Source organism: Ovis canadensis, chromosome 13, assembly GCF_042477335.2.
Source record: "Ovis canadensis isolate MfBH-ARS-UI-01 breed Bighorn chromosome 13, ARS-UI_OviCan_v2, whole genome shotgun sequence".
Lineage (NCBI taxonomy): Eukaryota > Metazoa > Chordata > Mammalia > Artiodactyla > Bovidae > Ovis > Ovis canadensis.
In genome coordinates this window covers 69,485,707-69,510,134 of record NC_091257.1, presented here as the reverse complement: position 1 = coordinate 69,510,134, position 24,428 = coordinate 69,485,707, and the positions used below count along the sequence as shown (strand labels likewise).

The following is a 24,428-nucleotide window of genomic DNA, read 5'->3' as shown; positions in this document are numbered from 1 at the left end:
GTGAGCAAAGATTTCCCCCAACAGCCCCCCACCCCCGCTTTTGATCGGGAAGAATCAGAAAGATTCTCGATTACAAAGTGAGTCTGGCCTCTGTGGGTTTGGCCTGATTGTTTACAGAAATGCAGCAAGAATATGAATTTACGGTGAAGGCCTTTCTGTTTGCTTGGCTGGGGTTTTTCACAAGAAACCTCAGGTGGAATTCCAGGCCATGCTGTTCTGAGATGGGAACCAAGCCCAGAAAGTTCCCCCATGGTGGGGTGCCCTCCTTAGGACACGGGATGCAGGACAGCCATGGACTTGTGGCTGTTTATGAGTTCTGCTGTATGTTCACCTTGTTGAGCAAGCATCACCCCCATCTCAGCCATGACTTTCTCCCAAATGAGAACTGTCCCCTCCTTGCCAGACCCTGGCATCCACCATCTGTGTTCTGTCTCTATGACGCTGACCCCTCGAGGCCCTCTTGGGAACCCATCCTACAGTATTTGTCCTTTCATGATGGCTCATTTTGCTAAACACGATGTCCTCACTGTGCATCCGTGCTGGATCATGTACCAGGATTGCCTTCCTTTTTAAGTCCATGTAATATTCCATCGTATGGATGGACCATGTCTTGTTTATCTCTTCATCTGTCAGGGGGACACGGGCTGCTTCTACCTCGGCCACTGTGAATTCACTGCTGTAAGCCTGGGAGTAAGAATAACACTTTTGTCTTTTGTTGTTCAAAAAACCTCATGGGCTGCAGCAGCTGGGCTCCCCTGTCCTCCACTGTCTCCCGGAGTTTGCTCACACTCATGTCTGTTGAGTTGACGATGCCATCCACCATCTCATCTTCTTTCACCCTCTTCTCCTTTGTCTTTAACCCACAGCGAACTGTAAACTGAGGCTGAGAGATGGCCCTGCCTGTGGGAACACAGCCATGGTGTCTCTGGGCTTGAGTCCTGAGGGATGGGGGCCCAGGGCACTCATGTAAACTGGGATCCCAGGCCTCCTGGATGCCGAGTCTGGTTGGACTTCTGTCACGGCCTCGCTGTCACCGCCTCACAGGACAGGAGAGGGAGGAGCCGGGGTGGGGGCACTGGGCCTGCTGTGAGCAGCTGGGCCTTCTCCTCCCATCACTGCTGTTCCTGGTCCTGAGTGTCCTCTAGGATCTGGGTACAGCCCCACCCCTTCCCAAGGCCAATACTGGGCCCCGGAATGGGCTCCTTGGATTCCAGGTGAAAGCGTTTGCTGGTGGGCAGGCAAGTGCCGTTAGCAGAGACAGGGCGGGTAGGCAGGCCTGGCCCTGGTCATGTGTTATCTGGTGCAGGCAGGCCCAGACACGGCTTCACCCCTGGGTGGCCTTGGCAGGATCCCAAAGCCAACACTGACCCTGAGTGCAGTGGTGGGGAGAAGGGGGCAGGCAGGGAGCGGGCAGGCTTCTGCAGGGTCACCAGACCCTGGACACCAAACCTGCTGTGCCTTCACTCCCGAGAGGAGGGGCTCTGGCTGCCCGGGGCCATGAGTGTGCATTTGTGCGCAGGGTGTGTGTGGGGGGGTGGGGGGTGGGGCGCGCGCGCCTGTGTGTGCCACATGTCTATGCCTGCACCGCCGGCGGCCAGGACGTGCGTTGGGAGGACCAGGCTGTTGTTGCCCCGCAGCCAGCCAACAGAGGGCGCCGGCCGACAGGGCTTTGTCCCAGCCCCCCAGAAGCCGACCTGGCTCCTCCCTGGGACTTCAGGTTGGGAGCTGAGAGATCCAGTTGGCCACCAGTGCACCGGCGCTCAGACCCCTCGGCTCCGTAGGAAGGGATATGTTGGAATGATGTTCCAGGAGTGAGGATGCACAAGACTGGAGCCCGAGGCAGGAGGGGGACCCAGGAGTGGCCCGGCCTAGGAGTGCACACGTGGGGCAACTTCCGGGCGCGGGGCCCTCTCTCACCACCTCTCCCCCAGTCTGGGTCCCTCCCACTGGCCGCCAGGCCTCCTGCACACACGGGGTTTCTGTGTCCACTTCTAATAAGAAGATGACACGCCAGCAGGACTTCGTGGTTGGAGGCCCCGAGGTCCGTTCCCCCCACCCTCTCCTCTCCCCAGGGCACAGGTGTCCTCAGGGGCGGGACTATCCCCCCGCCGACCCCCCCCCCCCAATTCGGGACTGCGGAAGTCTGGCCTCGGGTGGGGCTGGAGTCCTTCCAGTGCTCAGGATGTTGAAGGGCTCAGGGCCGGTTGGAGTCCCCCCAGGTCCTGTCCTAGGCCCCAAAAGCCCCACACAGGCCTTACTAGGTGCCCCACCCCCACACCCCTCTGCCCCCACCCCCACCCCTACCCCCGCAGGTAGGGTGTCCCTTCAGTAAGTGACTCGTTTTTGTCTTTTCTTTAAAACAGGATCTTTAACGGCCACTTAATATCTATAATTAGCATGCTAATTAGACCCACCCCTCTGGGCTCCCCACCCCCACTCCTTGGCTTTGTCCTTCAGCCCTAGGATGGCAAGGCCCTGTGGGTCCCCACTTGCCCCTAGGGACTCCTTGCTCACCTTTCCCCGGGTGAGAGGTGCCGGGGCCACACTGGCCAGTTGGGCCACCCCCAACTCTGGGGACAGGGCCGAGTTCTTTCCCATGTACAGTGGAGCCACTACCCCCCTCTGCAGCAGGGGGAGCTGAGCTGCATGTAGAAACACACTTTTAGGGAATCTGCTTTATCATGTTTAATTGAAGGCCGTTGAGGCCGTGGCATGAATATTCAGCAAGGTGGCAGGAGCCTCTTCAGACTGCAGGACTGCAGGACGCACCCAGCACGGGGCCTGTCAAAGGGGGAGCGAGGTGGGGAAGCTATTAATTGAAATAGCTTCATTAATTAGTAATTAACAGCAGAGAAATGACTGTGTCACACGTCGTATTTCAGTGGATGCCCTTCATGTGTTATGGGGCCTTTAATTAAAGGATGTGCATTTTAATTATAGGCAAGCTTGGCCCTTTGACCTTTGGAAGACAAAAGAGGCTCCGAATTTTCAAAGAAACTGGGCAGGAGGCTGGTGCAGGCCTCAGGGGACTGGCGTCCTCCAGCTTCGGGACCCTCTTCCTTCCAGCCCCTCTGAGGCCGAGGGCCCTGGCTGCTCCTCCCTGAGCCCAGAGGCGGTGGCCATGTGAGGTCACAGGTCAGGGCAGGAGGGGTCCCGGGCAGGAGGGCCCAGAGAGTGATGCCCGCACAGCCCTGCGGGCCAGTGCCTTGCAAGTGGGGGCTCAACGCAGTGCCCTGAGACCTTGGGGCAGGACGGAAGACCCCCGGGCCAGTTGGCTGAACCCTCCTCCCCTTCCTGGGCTCCGAGTCTCTGTTCTGTTCTGATGGGTGTGGACACATTTTGTGAACAGAACAAGGCACACTCACAGGGCACAGCCCAGCTCTCCCAGGAGGTCTGGAGATGGCAGTGACCTGGGGCTGCAGGACCAAGCTCTCAGACCCGGAACTGGGACAGCAGACCTCTCGTAGTCCTGGAGGCTGGAAGTCTAGGGTCGAGGTTCTAGCAGAGGTCCCTCTCTTATGCATGTGGATGGCTACCCCCCTACCCCACCCCATGTCCTCATGGGCTTGTCCCTCCGTGTATGTCTTTGTCCTAATCTCTTATCAGGACAAGCAGATTGGATCAGGGCCACCCCAGGGACCTCTGTTTAAAGTTATCTCCACCCTGGAAAGGCCTTATTTCCAAACACAGTCACGTTCTGAGATCCTGAGGGTTCAGGACGTCAGCATATGAATTTTGGGGACCTTGTTCAGCTCATATCAGTGTGGCTCCCCCACTTCCACCTGTCCTGAGCCCAGAGCCATAGGAACAGGAGAAGCTGCCCTGGAGACCTAGTGGGTGCTGTGGGCTGCTCAGACCCCATTATGGATGGGGTGGGGTTGCTGGCAGCTCACAGCTGAGTCTCCTTCCTGGGGTTGACCCCTCTCCAGCATGGAGGGACAGAGGCCCTGCCCTTGGCCTCAGCTGGGACAACCCTAAGGGATATAGGTTCCAGAGCTCCCATGGGGCGGTGGAAGCTTTGGCTGTAGCAGCAAAGCACCCCAATTCCTCCCCTGCTCCCTGCCTCCTGACCCACCCCCAACCACTGATGCTGAGACCACCCCCATGACCTCCTGCTGCAAATCTCCACTTCGGGCTCATCAGCAGGGGCCCCTGGGCTCAGGGGGCTCCCAGAACCCTCCCTACTCGGGAAGGACATACAGCTCCTGCGTCTGAGACTCTCTGTCCATTAGACTAGTAGGAGATGCCACACGGTTGAACTGCCCTCCAGGCCCCAGGGCATGGCGATCAGTAAGTGACAGCCCAGCCAGGTCCTGTTCCCAGAGGAGGTGGGGACCAGCCCCCTGCAGCCCGGCCCTCATTTGTCTGAGGGACAGTGGAGCTGGGTTCAGGCAGCACTTTTTCTCTCTTTGGCTAAGGACAAACTCGGCCAGGTTGGAGCTTGGGGGTGGGAGACACTCGCGCCGCTGCAGCACCTCAGAGTCCGGAGTCCTAAGGACCCTCAGCACCATAGTTTCCCGGAGTTCTCCTCACAGGCTGGTAAGACTTCAGTAGGTTTCTCTGTCTTCTCCCCCTCCAGTATTTTTGCCCTAAGTGGATGATTTGAACACAGACAGGTCCAAGGAGCCAGGTGATGAAGGTCCCAGAGCTACACCCCCCCCCCCCGCAACTATCCCCCTACTGCTGGGCTTTGCCTATTCATCAGTCATCTGTCCCTGGGACCACTCATGTTTTTATCATTTCTATTTCCATGCTTCCCTTTCTGAAGTGAAAATCACCAAGGTTAATTCTTTCTTTCTTTTTGGCTACACTATGCAGCATGTAGGATCTTAGTTCCCCAACCAGGGATTGAACCCACACCCCCTGCAGTGGAAGTGCAGAGTCTTAACCACTGGGCCACCAGGGAATTCCCAGTGTTAATTCTTTTTTTTTTTTAATATTTATTTTAATTTATTTGTTTGGCTCTTCCAAGTCTTAGTTGCAGCATATGGTATCTTCGAACTTTGTTGCGGCACTCAAACTCTTAGCTGCAGCCTGTGGGATCTAGTTCCCTGACCAGGGATCGAACCTCGGTCCCATGCATTGGGAGCGAGGTGTCTTAGCCACTGGACCACCAGGGAAGTACTAGGGTTAATCCTTTTACGTGAAAAACATACACAGCTCGGCTACTTGATTTATGTCAAAATTGGCCAGTTATAAAGTCCAGTCTCTGGGGCCTATATCCACCTATGCTCTTGTCCTGGGCATCCACCCTCTGTGATTCAGAAGCAGCAGGATGTGGTCTCAGCCTTCTGGCAGGAGACCCTCAGGGCTGTCTCAGCCCTGCTGTAACTCCTGGATTAACCCCTGCCCCGGGTCCTGCCTGCTGCTTGGACCCCATCCTGGGCCTGGGCCAGTGGGTTCCCATCGTGGACTTGTCTCCAGAGTTGGCCTAATGGGAAGCTCTGGGCAAATGGGAGTGGGGGCCTGGCAGCTGCCTCCTTGTAGGTGGAGGGCCAGCTCGTCTGCTGTCAGCACGGGGTGGGCAGAATGCCTGGGCGGCCCTGGTGAGTGCCTTTCCTCCCACACTGTTCTGTCAGAGTGGCTACTCTGGGGCCTCGCCTGCCTGTTTACGCACTCGTGTCTTTGTTGAGTTAGAGACAGTCCTGTCTCTGGCTCACCAGCAAGATTCAAAGGGGTTTGAAGAATAAATGTTTTCCTAAGTTTTAGCTGACATTCAATTTTAATGACTTTTTAAACAAAGTAACTGTTAAACGTGTGTGTTTTACGGCCTCCTGATGTCTGACAGGTGTTTTTGCCCATGTGGGAAGCAGATGCTGACTGCGCCTCCCTAATAGCTCATAAATAACCAGCCCTGGGCGTCCTCCTTTGTATGTGGCTCTGCCAATGGCCAATTTGTTCTTCAGAAGTGGCCACGCTGGCCTGTCAATCAGCTCTTGCCGTAGGCACTTTTTGGTGATTAGAAGCCCCTTGGAGAGTGAGAACTCCAAATTAGTTTTAAATAAAAAATAAGAATATTCATGCTGTTGAACATCTAAAGGTAAGAAAAACAACAGAATCCCAACCGGCCGGCTTGGGTCCCCATGTTGCTGGCGGAGGGGGCTGCAGGCCCAGACCCACCAGGGACCGGGTGCAGGACAGAAGCAGGGGATCACTGGGGGATGGATGTGACCAGAGTCAGCCTGAGACACAGGCCAGTGAAGCATGGGATCTGCAGACTGTTTCCTGTCCACTCTGGGCCTTTGTGGGACATAAAAGCTCACCCAAGGACGGGGGTGGGGAGCTGGTCTCCTTGAGAGGAGGACAAGTTCCCCTTGGAAGAAGCGACAAGGACACAGGGTTTCGAATGAGGCTGCATGGGCCTGCCAGCTTCTGTGTGCTGCCCGCTCTCCCCTCCCTCTCCCTCCCCATCCCTGGCCTCTGCTGCCTCTCCCCCGCCAGGATGAGTAGGTCCAGTGCCTGCTGCTACGTCATGTCTGCTGTCTTCCTCTCTGGGAGTCAGGGTGACAGCCTTGTGAACTCTTTCTGGGGTCCTTGCTGGGCTCCAGCCCCAGGCCCTGTCCAAGGTGCTGACCAGGCTCAGAGAAAGGCTTGGTCCCAGGCACATGAGCTGCCCTGGACTCACCTTCTTCCTACAGTGGTGTCCACTGCTGTGGGGACCCTCTCACCATTGGTCCTTTACTCCTCACCTCTGCTCAGCGGGGACCCTAGCCCTGCCCTCCCAACCTCTTTTTCCTCCACCAAGTTCATCCTTCCCTCATCTCTTAGGGCCCCACTGCTGCCCTGGGGCCTCTGCACCTGCTTTTCCTCTGCGTGGCTTGCTCACCCCATTCTCCTAAGCTTAGCCCAAGGTCACCTCCTCCAGGAAGTCTTCCTTCATCTCAGGCTAACTTATCTGATTACTGTCCATACCAGTTCTCAATGGTGGGTTCTGCCAGGGTTCGCCTGTTCGTGCTCACAATTTGTCTTTAGCAGACAGCTGTGCCTAGCACATGGAGACACTTGATCATTAACGACTTTTGATTAGTCAGTTAATTGGTCAGGGTTAGGTAGTTACAATCGATACCAACATCATCTCATCGTGGTGAGAGTCTTTTTCAAATTTACCACTTTCACTGGTTTTAATGTTGTACAGTCAACACCTCTATCAAGTTTCAGAACCTTTTCACCACCCCAAAAGGATATTTGTACCCATTAGTAGTCACCACAACCCTCTCTTACCCCAGCTCCTAATACCAATAATCGACTTCCGTCTTCATGGATTTGCCTCTTCTGGGCATTTTGTACAAGTGGAATCACACAGTGTGGGGTCTCCTGTGTCTGGCTTTTCTCACTGATGGTAATATCCTCTGGGTTCCTCAAGGTGTCACATGTAGCTGAGTAATAGCCCATGTCTAGATGAGCCCCTTCTGTTGGTTACTCCTCAGCTGGTGGGCATTTGGTTGATTCTGGTTTAGGCCTCTTTTCAGTACTCAGCAGCAAGAGGAGCATGTTGAGGGGCTGCAGAGATACAGGCGTCCAAAGTCCCGCGTCCCTGTTCTCAACTGTGACTGTCCTGGGAGCCTATGACCCACCCTCGGCCATCAGCCACTCCTGATTTCAAGAGGGACAAAGTGGTCCCTTCCCAAATGAAGTGAATTCTAACCTCTCAACCAGGGAGGACTGTGCCAGCCAGGACAGTGCCTGCTATCGCTGCTGCCCAGGCCTGTGCCTAGCAGCCCTGCAGTTCTCTGCTGAAGCGGCTGGCGTCCACATATGCCTGGCAGCTCAAGTCCCCTGTGAAACCCCTGAAATATAAAAATCTTAAATATTTTAGCAAATAAAAAAATTTTAAACTGTGCGGCCAGATGTCCAAGTTGACAAAGTGCTTAAGGCGTTTGACTGATAAAAAGCCAGAGCCCACAGTAAGTGGGATTTAGAACAAGCCCCGAGGCAAGTGTGTGATACTAGAAACGTCCCGGCCCTCAACGCAGTGCTCCGGCTTGGGCACAGGGGTTTGAAGGCAAGCGTCCATCTGTCGCACCGTGCGTCCCAACACTCAACAAAGGCACATCGATCTCAGCGTGGCCGCGGCTCTGCTCTGCAGCAGGCCCAGGCGGGACGTGTCACAGAGAAAGGGCCATCAATATTCATGGTCGGCAGGCACCTCTCCTCTCTTCCCTCTTTCCACTGTGTCAGCTCTCTGCTTGGGCTGTAAACAGCAACTCTGCCTTCAGAATATGCAGAAGCACCTGAGACACAGGGGCCCGGGAAGCCACGGTCCTCACCTGGGAGATGGAAGATCACCCTAGGCCCCTGTGAGGGCAGAGGGCAGAGCCCTCCCCAGACTGAGAGGAAGAGAGGGACCCAGGGAGGCCACAGTTCTCGCCTGGGCAGAGAGGGGGGTCAGCCCAGGACCCTGTGAAGGCAGACCCCTTCCCAGATTAAGACGACAGAGGGAGAAAGGGGAGCCCCGAGGGGAGGGGTCCAGGGAGGGATGGGAGCCCCAAGAGGAGCGTAGACAGCTGAGAACTATGGAAACAGCAGAAAGCCTGAACTCAGTTGGCTGTTTTTTAAAATCCAGGGGTTGATTTCTAGCACTGCTCTCCAAGTGTAGCATATGTAGCTCAGGAAGAACTAACCATGGGGTCTGGGATGGTGGGGACTGTTGGCCTTGCCAGTGGAGGGAGAGGGAAAAGAGCTGGGTTTTCTAGGTGTAGATAGTCTGGTCTCATTTGCACCCCTGAGTTGCTGGTTCTCACTGTGCTGATGACGGTGGTTTTGGCCCGGAGCTCCCACCACCTGAGCCCAGTTGGGCCCCCTGTAGGGCCTGGTCCAGGCCTCTTGGGGGAGGGCCTCTGGTTCCAATCTGCCCTCCTTGGCATCTGAGAAGCCCTATACCTACGTGGCCTCCCCATGGCTGTATGGAGTCAGTCAGCACAGTTAACTCTAGGGTCTGGCAATCAAGAATGAGTCCCGGGAGCTGATCCATGTGGGAGAGTTAAGGGTCTTGTCCTGGAGAACAGCATGATTATCGGGAGGGTCACACACAAGCTGGGACTCCACTTGACCCTTTACACAATGTCAGGGGACCCAGGCGAGTCTTTTGTACGAGGACACTGCCACCTGGTTGTCTGCTAGTCCCGTGGGCAGCCGGGATGCACCTCCCAGCCCGGCAGAGTCTTAACCCATTCTACAAACCAGGACACTGAGGCTCCAGGTGGTCAGTGGCTGATTCAGGCCTTGGGTCCTGCCTGGTCAGGGGTGGCCCATCTGTTGCTCACAGCCTGCCCTTGTCCAGCCAGACCAGAGCATCTGCAGTGGGAAATGTCCTGTGGGCTGTTTTTCCTAGGACAGCTAACACCTTGGGGTCCCCAGAGGGTCCAGTAGGCATGCCCAGCTCGTGACTGTGTCAGGGTCCACGTGACCCTCCCACAACTCTGTGACGTGGCTCCCAGTGAAGCAGAGGCTGTGGGTCCATCTAGGCAGCTCTGTGCTGTTTCTGACGACTCCTGGGCTGACCTGCAAAGAGGACAGTGGTGCTGTGAGCACACAGTTGGCCAGGGGCCCTGGAGCAGCCACCATGGGCCCTTCCCTGCCCTCCTGAACCTCTGGGAGAATAAAGCCATGGAGGAGCTCTGGACAGCTCACGAAGGAGAGGTAGTACCGTGAGGGGTAGTGGGGTCCTTGTACCCTCCAGGGTGGGCTTGGGCTGAACAGTAAAAATTGCTCTTATGCAGTCTGGGGGACAGAGGTCCTAAGTCAGGTGCGGGCAGGGCCACAGCCTCCGGAGACTCCAGGGAGCGTCACCCTTGCCTGTGCCCACTCTGGCGGGAGCTGTCTCTCTGTGGCTCTTGTCATCGAGCTCCCTCTGCCTTCTCTCATGTGGGCACACGTAAGAGCCCACTCAGATGAGTCAGGCAGCTGCCTCTTCTCAGGATCCTTAGTAATGCCTATTCCTGTGTCAACCAAAATTTCTGAAATGGAGACCTGATTGAAATGCTAGTGCTTACTTGGGGTTTATTAAGACTGCAGCCTGGGAGAAACAGATTCAAGAAGCACCTGAATTGTGTTCTGTCAGACCTCAGCATGAGGGGAGCTCATAAATGCAAAACCTGCAAGGCTACTGTCAGTTACGCAGAGAGGGGGACACAACCAAGCCAGACCTGTCACTATGCCTGTAAATGGGCAGTATCTGATGGAAGTACATGTGTGTGCCTGCACGTATACACATGTGAGCATGTGTGCAAATGCAAACATGTGTCTGGATACATGTATGCAAATATGGACATGTGTCTGGATATGTGGTGCATGTGTGCGAATGTGAACATGTGTCTGAATACATATATGCACGCTTGTGTGTGTGAGTGTGCACAAATCTACATGTGTGTGTAGTGTCTCAGGCACAGCCTGGGTTGGGGCAGGCTTCTTTGCACTCCTCCTCCCCTGGCAGGGCTGGCTTTGCAGCAGGCAGCCTGACCTGAGCGGTGTGCCAGGAACCCAGCACTGTAATTCTGCAATTTCCATCCTGTAATTCTTAATCATTTTGGAGCCAGGGCCCCGTAGTTTCATTTTGCACTGGGACTGCTATTCTGTAGCTCATCTGGCCCCCAGGAAACTGATGGAGTCTTAGGAGGCAGGGCTGCCAGGAGGTCTGCAGCCACGTGAGTGACCTGGTCAGTGGGTTTCGGGGAGGCTCAGGGCCTAGCGTGCAGGGGCCAAGGACAGTGGCCAGAGTAGCAAATACCAACACAGGACACCTGCTGCAATCTGAATTCAGATGATCAGGAAAAGTGTCTTCAGTATTAAGTACGAACCGTGCAGTTACTTCGGGCAGAGGCTTACTAAAATGACTTCCTGCTCTTTACCTGGGAAGCCAGCTGTGTGTCTGGCCAGGAGGACGTGGACCCTGCTGGTCTCCAGGAGTCATCTGTCAGTGGGCAACCCCCAGCCCCGGCTCCTAGGCAGCTTTGCTTCTGTGTGGGGTGGGCAGGCGGGAGCAGCAACAGAGGAGTCTCGGGAGAGTTGCAGAGACAGTGACACCCTGGAATTTTGGCTGCATTTAATATGTGTAATGGGGAGGAAGTGGGCCAAGGCCTGAGATTAGCACCCATCACAGATCCAGGGCAGCAGCCGTCCATCTGGACGCACTCAGGTGGGTCCAGTCCGCGGCTCAGCCCACAGGCCTCGCCCACCGATGTCTGTTGGTCTTCATCTAATGAGTGATTCCGGATTAAAGTGGGGCCAGCAACAGGGCACTGATTTATATTAAATCTCCATAAAATGAAAATTGCAGAGACCTACTCAGGGTCATTCGTTATGCAAGGAAATTTAATCACAGTCCCATCTGAACATCCCCGTGCCACCCGATGGATAATGGAGCTGCCACGTGGGGATTAGGAACGCCTCCTGTTTGCTAGGACAGCTTCCCCTGATGTCTGTGCCTTGGGCCCCCACAGCCATCCCCCAGGACAAGGCAGGGTGTGTTGGGGCACTCAGGTCACCCTGGCAGCAGTGATTCACACCAACCACAGCCCATGACACTCACTTTGCTCACTAGAAGCTTCTCCATATTTTTCTCTATCAAAAAAGTACAACAGGAGGAAAAACTGAGACAAAATTCTAGCAAAAAACCCTGGGCCATATTCCCACTTTGTGGAGACAGTGGTTGTGAGACATGGCCTCTCACCTTCCCCCATTGGTTCATCTCCCCACTATCACATCATCACACCTCCCAGGCAGGGGCCTGCCCACTATGCAAGCTTTTCCTGTCCCTCAGGAGAGTCCGAGGCTTCTGGCTGCTCTTCTGTGGTTCCCAGGAAGGGGCCGGGTGTCTCCAGGTTAATGCTAACTGACAAGCAGCTTAGCGAGAGCCCTGGGCACTGGACTCATGGAAAAGTGATATCATGAGGCACCTGCCTGCCTGGCCCTCCTGGGACCCCCTCCCTGACCACTGCTGTCAGGCCCGTTTACTCAGACACGCTGGCCCGGCCCCTCACAAGGACATGTGTGGACCTCGGGAAGCTCAGGGGCCGGACGTGACCACTCTCCCTCACCTTTCCTGGGCCTGGACCACCTCACTGCCCCCACCTTGTCGGGGAAGCCATGCTCAGGTGTCCCTGGAGAGGGTGTGTCTTTGGAAGGAAGAGTAAATGCAGGAGACAGAGGACTCCAGAGGGTGATAGGCACGGACGGAGCTGTGGATCCTGGACCTCCTTTATGGGATGCCCCAGATGGCCGGCAGGGTCATTTTCAGAAACAGCCCCATAAAGACCAAAGTGGGGTGCTTGCGTCCCCCCAGAGCCTCTTCCACAACACGGTGGCTCATGCAGGGTGGTTTCTGCAACAATCAGGGTGGCCCCTGACTTTCAGAGACCAGTGCCCATGGTAGAGCAGTAGAAGACACCACCACCCAGCCCCCAATCTCCAGCACCATTGAGATCATCACCTACATAGCAGATGGTAACCTCTGCAAGCTTCAGACCCCCTGGGCCGAGTGACAGAGGCCAGGCCCCAAACCCCACACCCTACGAATCCATTTAGGAGACATTCCTAAGAAAGTCACTGTAGGGCCAGACGGCAGGCCCATGGTTTCAGATCAGGTGAGCACAAGAGGGCTTTTGGGGTGATGGCTAGAGTGTGTATTTTGCTCTGCTCTATCTCAGGCTGTATGCATTTACCCACATTCAATGAACTGCCTCTAAGGGGTGCATTTTACTGGGTGCAAATTGCACCTCAATAAACTACCGCACAATTGCACTCATCTCACATGCTAGTAAAGTAATGCTCAAAATTCTCCAAGCCAGGCTTCAGCAATACGTGAACCGTGAACTTCCTGATGTTCAAGCTGGTTTTAGAAAAGGCAGAAGAACCAGAGATCAAATTGCCAACATCTGCTGGATCATGGAAAAAGCAAGAGAGTTCCAGAAAAACATCTATTTCTGCCCTATTGACTATGCCAAAGCCTTTGACTGTGTGGATCACAATAAACTGTGGAAAATTCTGAAAGAGATGGGAATACCAGACCACCTGACCTGCCTCTTGAGAAATCTGTATGTAGGTCAGGAAGCAACAGTTAGAACTGGACGTGGAGCAACAGACTGGTTCCAAATAGGAAAAGGAGTACATCAAGGCTGTATATTGTCACCCTGCTTATTTAACTTCTATGCAGAGTACATTATGAGAAATGCTGGACTGGAAGAAACACAAGCTGCAATCAAGATTGCCGGGAGAAATATCAATCACCTCAGATATGCAGATGACACCACCCTTATGTCAGAAAGTGAAGAGGAACTAAAAAGCGTCTTGATGAAAGTGAAAGTGGAGAGTGAAAAAGTTGGCCTAAAGCTCAACATTCGGAAAATGAAGATCATGGCATCAGGTCCCATCACTTCATGGGAAATAGATGGAGAAACAGTGTCAGACTTTATTCTTTTGGGCTTCAAAATCATTGCAGATGGTGACTGCAGCCATAAAATTAAAAGACACTTACTCCTTGGAAGAAAAGTTATGACCAACCTAGATAGTATATTCAAAAGCAGAGGCATTACTTTGCCGACAAAGGTCTGTCTAGTCAAGGCTCTGGTTTTTCCTGTGGTCATGTATGGATATGAGAGTTGGACTGTGAAGAAGGCTGAGCACCGAAGAATTGATGCTTTTGAACTGTGGTGTTGGAGAAGACTCTTGAGAGTTCCTTGGACTGCAAGGAGATCCAACCAGTCCATTCTGAAGGAGATCAGTCCTGGGTGTTCATTGGAAGGACTGATGCTGAAGCTGAAACTCCAATACTTTGGCCACCTCATGCGAAGAGTTGACTCATTGGAAAAGACTCTGATGCTGGGAGGGATTGGGGGCAGGAGGAGAAGGGAATGACAGAGGATGAGATGGCTGGATGGCATCACTGACTGGATGGACATGAGTCTGAGTGAACTCTGGGAGTTGGTGATGGACAGGGAGGCCTGGTGTGCTGCAATTCATGGGGTCACAAAGAGTCAGACACGACTGAGCGACTGAAATGAAGCCTGACTTGAAAAAATCGAATTGTAGGTGTTAACAAAGCTCTCTGGAAATAGACTGGCAGGGAGGCAGTGGTTGCACGACCTTGTGAATGTTCTTGGTGCCAACAAATCATATACTCAAAAAGGGATTAAACAGTGTTTTATGTAAGTATGTTTCACTACAATAAAAAGATACAGTAAAGGACTTCACTGGTGGTCCAGAGGTTAAGAATCCGCCTGCCAGTGCAGGGGACCTGAGTTCCATCTCTGGTCCAGGAAGACTCCACACATCTCAGGGTAACAAAGACTGCTCCCCCAAGTACTGAGCCCAAGAACTCTGGAGCCCGTACTCCCCAAGGAAAAGCAGTCCCCATTCCTGGCAGCTAGAGAAAGCCCTCTGGCAGCAACAAAGACCCAGTGCAGCAAAAAAAAAAAAAAAAAAAAAGGTACAGGAAGAAGTAACCCCTTGTAGAATGAAGGGACCACCCCTCGGGAGCAGTGGTGCCCAGCTGCTCTCTCATCTTTTCCTGTAGGCTCTGCAGGGGGCCTAAGGGGGCAGGAGTAGGATCTTCAGCAAAGCGTCACCGAGTCTGTGATCCCAGACACTGGCCGTGACCTCCCCTGGCCGGGAGCACAGTTGGCACTGATGAAGCCTTGATGGGGTGGGAGCGGGGGAAGCTGCTTCTCAGGACCCTCACTCAGTCCTCCTGAGGCACAGGGTCCCTGGGCGGAGTGGAAAACTGGTGCTAGGCTCTACATCCTGGCCTGGGTGCTGGGCTGATGCTCACTGGGCCTCAATCGTGTCTGTTCATTTGTGGTTATTTTGGAAACACTGTTCCTTCCCAGACTCGGTGGGCGGAGGAGCAGTTGAAAGCCAAGGGCCTTGTTTCAAAAACGTCTTTAGCAGGTCTGCGGCTGTAATGAGCCGGTTTAATGAAGTCAGTATCCTTGAAAGTTCATCCGCATCCCTCATCCGTCAGCATGGCCACTTCCCAGCACGACATTAATTAGCAGCGGCTTTCCCTGCAGTGCAGAGAGAGGTGAGAAGGACAGGTGTGGGGACCTGTGGCCCTTCAAAAGCACTGTTTAACCAGCGTGTTAAACGGAAAACAAGAGCGAACCTGCCGACAACGTGCTGATTAGTAGGTGCTGACCCCTGCCCAACGTTCCTGCAGCTCCAGCAGCGGCCAAGGCCTCCTCCTTCTCGGCCGGCTCCCCTCTGCCTCTGTTGAAATCGGGCTGGGCTACAGGTTAAGTGGGGAGGGTCGGGTGCTGGGGCCGGCCAGGCTGGGGGACTCAGGACACGACCGCAGCTCAGGGAACACTGCCCTCATTCCCGTCTCTGCAGAGCCCCTCAGACAGTGGCCACATTCGGCCATCCAGGCTCCCTCACAGTGAAGATGTCCCCTGAGGCCCAATGGAAACCTGCCCTCTCGGGTCCTGCCCACTAACCTACAGAGTTGTCTCACCCACCTTCCACAACAGCTCCCTGCCACCCCTGAAGGGGACCTTGTGGCCTTGGCAGAGAGGAAACTGTCTACAGCGTGACTCGCCTGTACATGCGCTCATGGACGTGAGCATGCTCACCTGAATGTGAGTTCGGGTGATGCTTGGGCAGACAACATGGTTGCCCCAGGCTGTGTCCACCTGGCTCCAGGCTGGGCTGAAAGGGGATGGTAAGCTGTTCTCCTGGATCAGGTGTTCCCTTTCCAGATGAGCCAGGCCTTCCAAAAGCAGAGGCAATCAGCACTGCACTGGCAGTGAGCAGGGTCATGAGACCCTAAACCTACAATATTTGAAGGAATGTGTTTGTTAGGGGAGGAGGGCTTGCCAAAGGGGAGGGAAGATTATAGTCTCCTCGCCCCAGAAGTAGCTGCAGCAGAGAGGACAGGGAGAGACACAAAGAGAGAGAAAGGGAGGAGATGAGCCAGGCTGTGTGTGCAGGGGGCCTGGGGGCAGCTTCTGTTCCCTGGAAGCAGCCCTGGGACATTTGAGGATGGCGCTTTCATCCCATCTGGCAGCCCCAGGTCCCTGAGGTGGTGGTGGTGGTGGAGGGGGGTGTGCGGTAGAGCTCACGGAAAGCTCTAGAACATCACTGCTGACCCTGAACCCAGAAGGGCTCAGGGTGGATGAAGAGTAGTGTTTTTACATCCAGGAAGCAGGTTACAGACTTCACATTAATTTTGGAAACCCAGACTCCTGCATGTATAATAAACACCTTCCCACGAGTCTGTGATGCCTCAGAGGAAGCCCTGCCGTCTTAGACCCTCAGTGGTTTGAGGGTGGCTGAGGGCCAGACAGCTGTGCTGCTCAGGGAGGCGCTGGAAGGACAAAGGGTCTTAATGCCCAGAGTCTTGAGATCCAGCTCCTCCCACCCACAATCTGGGCACCGCGGGCCAGAAAGCAACTTACAGACAGCGGGGTTTCTGTGCCCCTGTTACCAAGATGTGTCCACTCCTGAGTGGTAAGCTGGCCCCTATCAAGCTTTCGGTCAGCATCCAGGCTGCTCTACACAAACCATCCTGGAACCTGGAGTGACTTTGGCAGGGGGGACCTGGCTTCCCGCCTGCTCGGTGATGACTCAGGGCCGCGTCACGTGAGCCTGTCTCTGGACCCCTGGTAGGTGCAGGCTGGGCCCAACCCAGACCTGTCACCTCACATGCACGAGGCACTGAGGCCGGCCGCTCATTCCCAAGGATCTTGTACCTTGGGTGCCGTCTGCGGTCAAAGGCAGGGACGCAGGCTGGAGCCCCAAGCCAGCGGCTGCGGAGTGACAAAGGCGACAAAACGCATCCTGGCAGATGCCTCAAGGCCATCCAAGAGCCTCGTGGGTCCCTATGGTGTCTTGGGACTGGAAGCCAGGTTCCCAGGCTGGCCTTAGCCTCATTAGGGCAGCAAGAGCTGTCCACATGGAACTGGGGAGATTGCGCTGCCGTCAGGCTGAATCAGGGCCCCCAGGAGAGCAACTGACTGTGGACTCATCACTTTAGACAAAATGGAGCTTGGAGGCGAAGCCAGGCCACTGGGAAGGCTGGGCTGCTTCCAACATGCAGGCAAGCCGCTCCCGCAAGGACCTCCCTCACTCCCATCCCCGGCAGCAGCACAGCGCCATGCAGGGCTGACACCCCAGAGGCCTTGTGGGTCGTGGGGGGCAAGGCCACATGGGTCTCTGTGATCCATTCAGGGAGCTGTTCCCCCAGGAAGTGCGGACCCAGACACAGGGGCCACAGAGCATCTTCCCTTTGTGTCCCTACCGGGCACCAGCCGGGACTCCTGCAGAGCTGAGACAGCGAAATGTCCTCATTTACAAACTCGATCCCCTCATGTTAACCTCCAGAACAACTCTGGCCGCCTTCCCACTCAGAACCACACTGAAAAAACAGCTTTTATACCGTGATATGAACGCATATGCCTCGGGCACTTTGGGCTGGGAAGAAAATGGCACAAGTCACTTTTTAAAATGGGGTAAACACCAGATCAAAGATTACTTTGCTAATTATTTCAGCTGTCCTGCATTATGGTAACGTGGGTTTTGCTCCTTTGGGGTTAAATGTACAAATGTGTATTAACTCTCTGATTTTATGAACAGACTTGGGGAGTTGGAACATCGAGTTACAAGCCCAAAGAGGCAATTGAGGGAGAAATTATTTAATCCATTATAAATCCCTCTATCCCATCCCTTCAAATGGGATGCCCAAAGGGATTAAAGACTAAAAACATATCCCAGGCAAATTCACATGATAAAATTGCTGTAATCACTCTCTGCTGGATTAAGCAGGGCCCGGAGCCTCTGCGGAGCAGGGTCCGTGTAGGCGCCGAGGGAGAGGCAGGCTGGCTGGGCCACGCGGAGTGATGGTTGGTGTATTTCCCCATCAATTCAGGAAAATATGTATCTGTCTCACAAAGAGGCAGAACTTTTTTAATGCTCCCAAACTGCAAAGAGACAGACAGGCGTATTTGGCAGAGCAAGCATCTGCACTGGGACACTCCTCAGCTTACTCGGAAGGGAAAACGAGGCTCCGGGAGGTTTCCATGATCTCTGCAGAAGTGAAAAGGAAACCTCATCTTTGGGATGAAGTCAGCAAAACGAAACAATGGAAGCCACATGTGTGGTACTTGGGGGTCCATCCCTGAGCTCATGGGGGCTGGATGGCTTCTGTGTGGTTCACGCTCCTGGTCTCGGGGGGCAGAGCCTGGTGTAGGTAGAGTTCTGCCCCCGGAGTCTGGGTGCCCTTACCTGTTACTGGAAACTGAGATGCTATTTTAGGTACATGAATTTCCTACCAAGAAAAGAGTGATCTTTGGGCATAAAGTGTGTTGGATACCATCAGAACCGAAAGTGCTGGAGCCACGACCGTCATATCAGTCAGTAAATGAAAATGAGGTGCAGGACTGTGATCAAGTAATTTGCCTCTTCTGACCCTGGCCAGAGTCCCCATGGAGCCACTGGGCTTGAGAAGCCTGCCCCACGTTGCCAGGAGCTGGGCTTCTCTGGCTCATAACCTCAGTGCGAAGGAGTCTTGGTCCGAGAGTGACTCACGCAAGCAGCCAGTGCGGTCAAGCCCTTCATCTGTGGGGTCAGTAGGGGAAGAGGCTCTGCTGAATCAAGACAACCCCTTGGCCAGAGTGGGGAGGACCCCAGGGTCACTCCACTGGTTCCCCAGGTGTCAGTGTGGATGGAAGGCTGATGTACAGCAGAAACGAACACAACATTGTAAAGCAATTATTTTCCAATTAATAATAAAAATTTTAAAAACGCACTTTGAATGCTTTGCACTTTTATCATCTTGAGCTGCTATCTCCACCGGACGTGGCCACTGGGCACATGAAATGGGCTGTTCCGAGCTGCATGGGCTCTGAATGCAAGACACACTGGATTTTGAAGACTCAGTACAAAAAAGAAAAAAATGTAAAATATTTCCCTGTTGCTAAGTCGCTTCAGTCGTGTCCAACTCTGTGCGACCCCATAGATGGCAGCCCACCAGGCTCCCCCATCCCTGGGATCCTCCAGGGAAGACCACTGGAGTGAGCTGCCATTTCCTTCTCCAATGCATGAAAGTGAAAAGTGAAGGTGAAGTCGCTCAGTCGTGTCCGACTCCTAGCCACCCCATGGACTGCAGCCCACCAGGCTCCGTCCAAGGGATTTGCCAGGCAAGAGCACTAAAGTGGGTTGCCATTGCCTTCTCCAAAATATTTCCCTAGTAATTTATATTTTCCTAATAATTAAAAAATACTGATTACATGTTAAAATGATAATAGTTGGGCTATGTTGGAATAAATAAGTCATTAAAGCTAATTTCATTTACTTCTATTTTCTTAATATAGCCACCAGAAAATATAAGATTCTACACATGGCCAGCACTATCTGTGCTGGGCAGCCCCAGTTTTAAAAGGCTTGCCTTAATATCCTGCTCCTCCAAGAATCAACCCTGAATATTCACTAGAAGGACTGATGCTGATGCTGAAGTTCCAATACTTTGGCCACCTGATGTGAAGAGACTGGTTTCCCATTTATGTTGGGAAAGATTGAGGGTAAGAGGAGAAGGGGGAGGCAAAGGCTAGATGACATCACTGACTCAACTGACATACGTTTGAGCAAATTCCAGGAGATAGTGAAGGACAGGGAAGCCTGGCATGCTGCAGTCCATGGGGTCTCAAAGAGTTGGACACGACTGAGTGACCGAAAAACTTTTGAAAATAAGCTGTGTCAAACTTGAGCTACAAAATGCTCTTTCCCACTGAATTCCTCCTCTGCCTCCACCCCCGCCTGCCCCCTTGTTCAAGAGGGAGCTCTGGGTTAGGCGCTGGGTGATGAGTTTTCTCAAGTTCATCCACAGCAACTCATGCCACCCCTGCAGGAAAATGAGCCTTAGGGGAAGACACCAGAACCCCCATCAGAAGCTCCCAGAGTTTTGGGCTCACAAACAGGCACCTCTGGCTGGTTATATTGGGGGCGCACAGGCCATGGAGGGGTCAGACCCTCCCTGTTAGGAATGTTCTTCCTATGTCTAGGTCGTCTTAGAATGAGGAGGTCTGTCGTGTAAACTTGGGAGAAGCCAAACAAGCATTCATTTTAATATTTCAGACTGCATGATTAGCGGCTGCTGTTGAGAAACCCACCTAATTTCACTTTAAAAAAACTCCTTCACTCAACCCCAGGGAACAGCATGGCTACCATTTTGGGAGGACACGGATAAACAGGTTTGCAGCTTTTAAAAATATTTAAATTTAACTTTTACTTAAACGAAGTTATTGGAAGAATTTACTTTAATGGTTCTTTTTAAAATTTGTTATTTTTCACCCAGAGGGGCAGAGAAATTTTTCTTCACCTTTTTCTCATTGTGTGGGTGTGTTAGTTCCTCAGTTGTGTCTGACTTTTTGTGATCCCATGGCCTGTAGCCTGCCAGGCTCTTCTGTCCATGGAATTCTCCCAGCAAGAATACTGGAATGGGTTGCCATTTCCTACTCCAAGGGATCTTCCAACCCAGGGATTGAACCTGGGTGTCGTGCATCGGCAGGTGAATTCTTCACCATCTGAGCCACCAGGGAAGCTCTTTCTCTTATTATTTGGTGTATTTGCTGAGTGGCTGCTTACAGATCAGTTGTCTGTGTCTTAGAGACTTAGACTGATTTAGAAGCATGTGGCCCAAACTGACACAACTCTCAGAACACTGAAATTATGAGTTCTGTCACAAATGAACACTATTCAATTTGATATTAAAATTTCATCATATTATTTTTAAAAATTAGTTGAAATCAAATACTTTATTCTGAACATAAATGATGTGCTAAACATGTCTGACTTTAGAATAAGCAGCTCTGTTTCAGATTATAAGTAATTTATAAAGTTGATTCAGAGTCACTTTGAAATGACCCTAGAAGTTAATGACACTCGGTATGCAGTTATCTAAAAGGCATATGAAACACACTTTCCAACACTCAGCTTTTAGAATGTGCAAAACTGATAAACTAGTCTGTTACTGGGGCGGGGGGAGACAATAAGAAATAAATATGGAAATTAGCAAAAACCAGTATTAAACATATGTCTTTATGAATAAGACTTAATCACACACTTCATTTTGCAAATACAAAAGGGCCTTTTGAAACGTATTAATTAAAGTTAACAGCTGTAGACAGGCCGCTTTGTAGGGCCGCAGTCCTCTCCCTATTAGCATAGCATTAACGACAGCCGCGGAAATTGGGTTAATATAGCCGGGTATTGTGGCAGAGCCGCTCCAGCGCAAACCGGCGAGCTCAGCTCGGTCCCTCTGGGAGGCCCAGGCTGTGCGCGGCGCGTGGACCCCGGCTGGTGGCGGAGTTCTGAGTTGAGAACTGCCTTTAAAAGAGATCCCATCACCGTGCTCATTGGCCAGGGCGTGCCCCCAGCAGCGTGTACTCACCGGGGCCGGGTCACCTCTCCCAGAATTGTGCGGGGTCGGTGGAGAGGGGCTTTGGCCTGTCACCAGGGCTAAACTAGGCCCTCCCCTGACACCCCAGGAGCCCTCCTCCATGCAGCCGCCTTTAAGCAGAGGGCGCATCTCAGTCTCCATAAAGCTTCACCAGGGCCGCGCCAGGGCGGTGGTGGCTGGAGAGTCCAGGGGCTGCTTAGGGACAATGGGAAGCAGCCGGCGTCAACGTCGGCTCACCCAGAGGTCAGCATCTCCAGGCAGGCTAGAAAAGAAACGTAACAGACGGGAAAGGCGAAAAGCTACCAATCGGGGTCTTCTTGCGTCCGCGGTCTAGCTTCCTTGCAACCACAGTTGCGGGATCGGGTTGGGGCTCATCCCGCAGTTCCGCTCCTGCGGCACGGGGAGGGTGTCATGGAGCCGGCGGAGGCGGAACACGCCCACCCAGAGCGCGGCCTTGTGGTTGGCAAGACGGCCGACGCAGGCCAAATACGCGCCCTGAGAGGGCCGGGACCCGGGCTACCCTCCTTCCCTGCGCTCTGCGAGCCCATAGGTGGCTCTGGCGAGGATCACCCGCGCGGGGATAGCGCCAACCCCTGTTCCCACTGCAACCCCGGGTTTCTTTTCGAGGCTGAGCGGTGGCACCCAGACAAACACGGTTGGTCAGCCCCGTCCTGTTCAGGATCGATGGCTGGCGACGTCCGGAGAGTGCCCAGGGGCGCTGCAGGCTCTACGACCTGGATTCCAGCACCCCGTTGTCCAGTTCAGTCCCACTCCCGGCTGGGCTTTGCTCTTCTGTTCCGCCGGCCCAACTGCTCAGCGCATAAGGACTGGAAGCGAGGTGCGGCCGTCTTCTCCCCGTGAGCGCAGTCCAGTGGGGGAGGGTGGCAGTCATGGGGGAAAGGTAAAATGAAGGACGCGTGCGGAAGGAGGGACGGCCCAGGGCCCTTAGGGCTTCTCGTTACAGTGTTTGCAAAGCGCCGAGGGCGTCCCGGAGAAGGCGGCGCACTTGTCTGGACAGGGCAGCGCGGCGCTGGCAGAGAAGGGGTACACTGCAGCCTGGCCGAAGGGCGCCAAGGGCGCGGCGGCCACCGGCGCGGCCAAGCCCTGGCCGTGGTTGAGGTAGGCCACGAGGCGCCGCATCTCGTCCAGGGCCTGCGCTTGCATGAGGATGTAATTCTTGGCGAGCAGCAGCGTGGCGATCTTGGAGAGCTTGCGCACCGACGGGCTGTGCGCGTAGGGGATCACCGCGCGCAGACCGTCCAGGGCGTCGTTCAGGTCGTGCATCCGCCGGCGCTCCCGGGCGTTGATGCTCAGCCGCAGCGACCGCTGCTCCCGGGGCCGCCGCCGTCCGTCCGCCGCGCTCCCCGGCCCGCGCCGCCGCCTCCGCCGCTCGAAGGCGTCGTCCTCGTCCCCGCTCTGCTCGCCGCTGCTCTCGGCTGCCGCGGCCGGGGCTCGGGGCGCGGACGCCGCGGGGAGGTCACCTCCCGTGCCCGGCATGCCGTAGCAGCGGGCCGCCTCGGGCCCCCGGGCCGGCCCGTAGGCGAGGCCCGCCGCCGCGTAGCCGTGGCTCAGCTCCAGGTACGCGTCCCCCGACAGCGACTTGAGCTCTGCCATGGCCGCGCCTCTGGGCCCGAGGGCCCGCCGGGCGGGCAGGTGCTCCCACGGCCCAGGCCGTGCCGCCCCAGGGTCCGCGCTCGCGCTGGCCGCTGGCGCCGCCTCGGTCAGGTTCCCGGCTCGCGCGTCCGTCCGGCAGTCAGTCAGTCCCCGAGCCTCCCAGGGCCTCGGCCCCGCCTCCTGGTCGCCTCCCCTCCCCCTTCTCCCCTCCCCCTCCTATTCCGTCTCTTTCTCTCCTACTGCCCCCCACCCCACCCCCACCTCTCGCCGCCGCGCGCTGGGCTGGGCTGGGGAGCGCTTTACCTCCCACTCGCGCCGCCACTCCCCCTTTAAGGTGCGGAGGCGCCCGCTGGGACTTCGCAGCCGTCCAATCAGAGGGGACCTGGTGACCGCCTCTTTCCGGAGCCCGGCCGCTTAGGCGGCGCAGACCGACGGCCAAGGGTGGGGGAGCCGCCGGGATGAGGGAGCCGGGGGTCTGGTTGGAGACAGTGGTGGACACGGTGGGGCCTAGGAGCGCTGTTCCCGCTTCTCGGCGCTGCCTCCTGCCGCCCCCGGGGGTGCAGCCGCTGTACCCTCCTGTCCCTCGTGGGCACCCGTCTCAGTCCGACTCCTTCTCTTCTTCTGTGCCATTTGCAGGACCTACGTCCGGCGTCGCGCAGGCAGGGATCAGAGCAGGGAGCGCGCAGAACACCACGGAGATCGACCAGCCGAGTCCGCATCAGGTGCCGGGCGTACGCCTGGGGCGCTCCTCCCGGGTGGGCGTCCGAGTAGCACCGCACAGCCAGGTAACCCGAAGGGCAAACTGGGCGCTCCCAGCGCCCCTTCCAGGGCCTGCTGGCTCTCCAGGACTTCGGTGCTGGATGGGAGTGTTCGAGGAGACAGGCGCAAACACGTGGATCATCCGTCGTGGGAACATCAGAGACCGGCTCTCTGGGCCCCCGGATGAGGGGAGGGAACCTGGGGCTGATGTTTAGGAGAGTAGGTCTCACCTACCTGCGTGTCCGGCTGCGAATGAAGGACCAGGAGGGTCTGGGGGAGGCCTTTTCCAAGGAGCCCCTGCACTGCCTCCTGGGCCGAAGTCTGGAGAGCGAGTGGGGGACGCCCCGCAGCTGGGGTGGGGAAGCACCCTGAGGGGCAGGGCGCATCTAGGCTGTTGGAGGGGCGGCAGAGGGCGGGAGTGGGGGTGGGGGCAGAGGCCCGCGTGGCTGGTCCTGGTGGGGAGTTTGGTCTTTGCTGGGAGGACAGAGGCCACCCAGAAGGAGCTCAGGGAAACGCTTTCTGCAGACCGCGGCACCGCAGCCCTCAGGGGATTTGGGAGGCTTCCTTCTGGGCGTCCCTCCCGGCCTGGTAGAGCTGGTCAGGGTGAAAGGGGTTGTAAGCAGAGGCGGGCCAGCTCCACTGATGCCCCCGGGCCCATGCGAGTGCTGGG

The 24,428-nt window shown here is 55.2% G+C and overlaps 1 protein-coding gene across 1 annotated transcript; it reads right to left on the bottom strand.

Annotated features, from left to right (window-relative positions):
• Window positions 1-21,005: 21,005 nt before the first annotated feature.
• On the bottom strand, window positions 21,006-23,146 carry BHLHE23 (basic helix-loop-helix family member e23). Its single transcript, XM_069546730.1, has one exon. The coding sequence runs from the start codon at window positions 22,997-22,999 to the stop codon at window positions 22,331-22,333; it is 669 nt and encodes a 222-aa protein (XP_069402831.1). The 5' UTR covers window positions 23,000-23,146; the 3' UTR covers window positions 21,006-22,330.
• Between the last annotated feature and the right edge of the window lie 1,282 nt (window positions 23,147-24,428).

Excerpts from the sequence above, each read along its gene's own strand:
- BHLHE23 (XM_069546730.1), bottom strand. The coding sequence starts at position 22,999 with ATGGCAGAGCTCAAGTCGCTGTCGGGGGACGCGTACCTGGAGCTGAGC.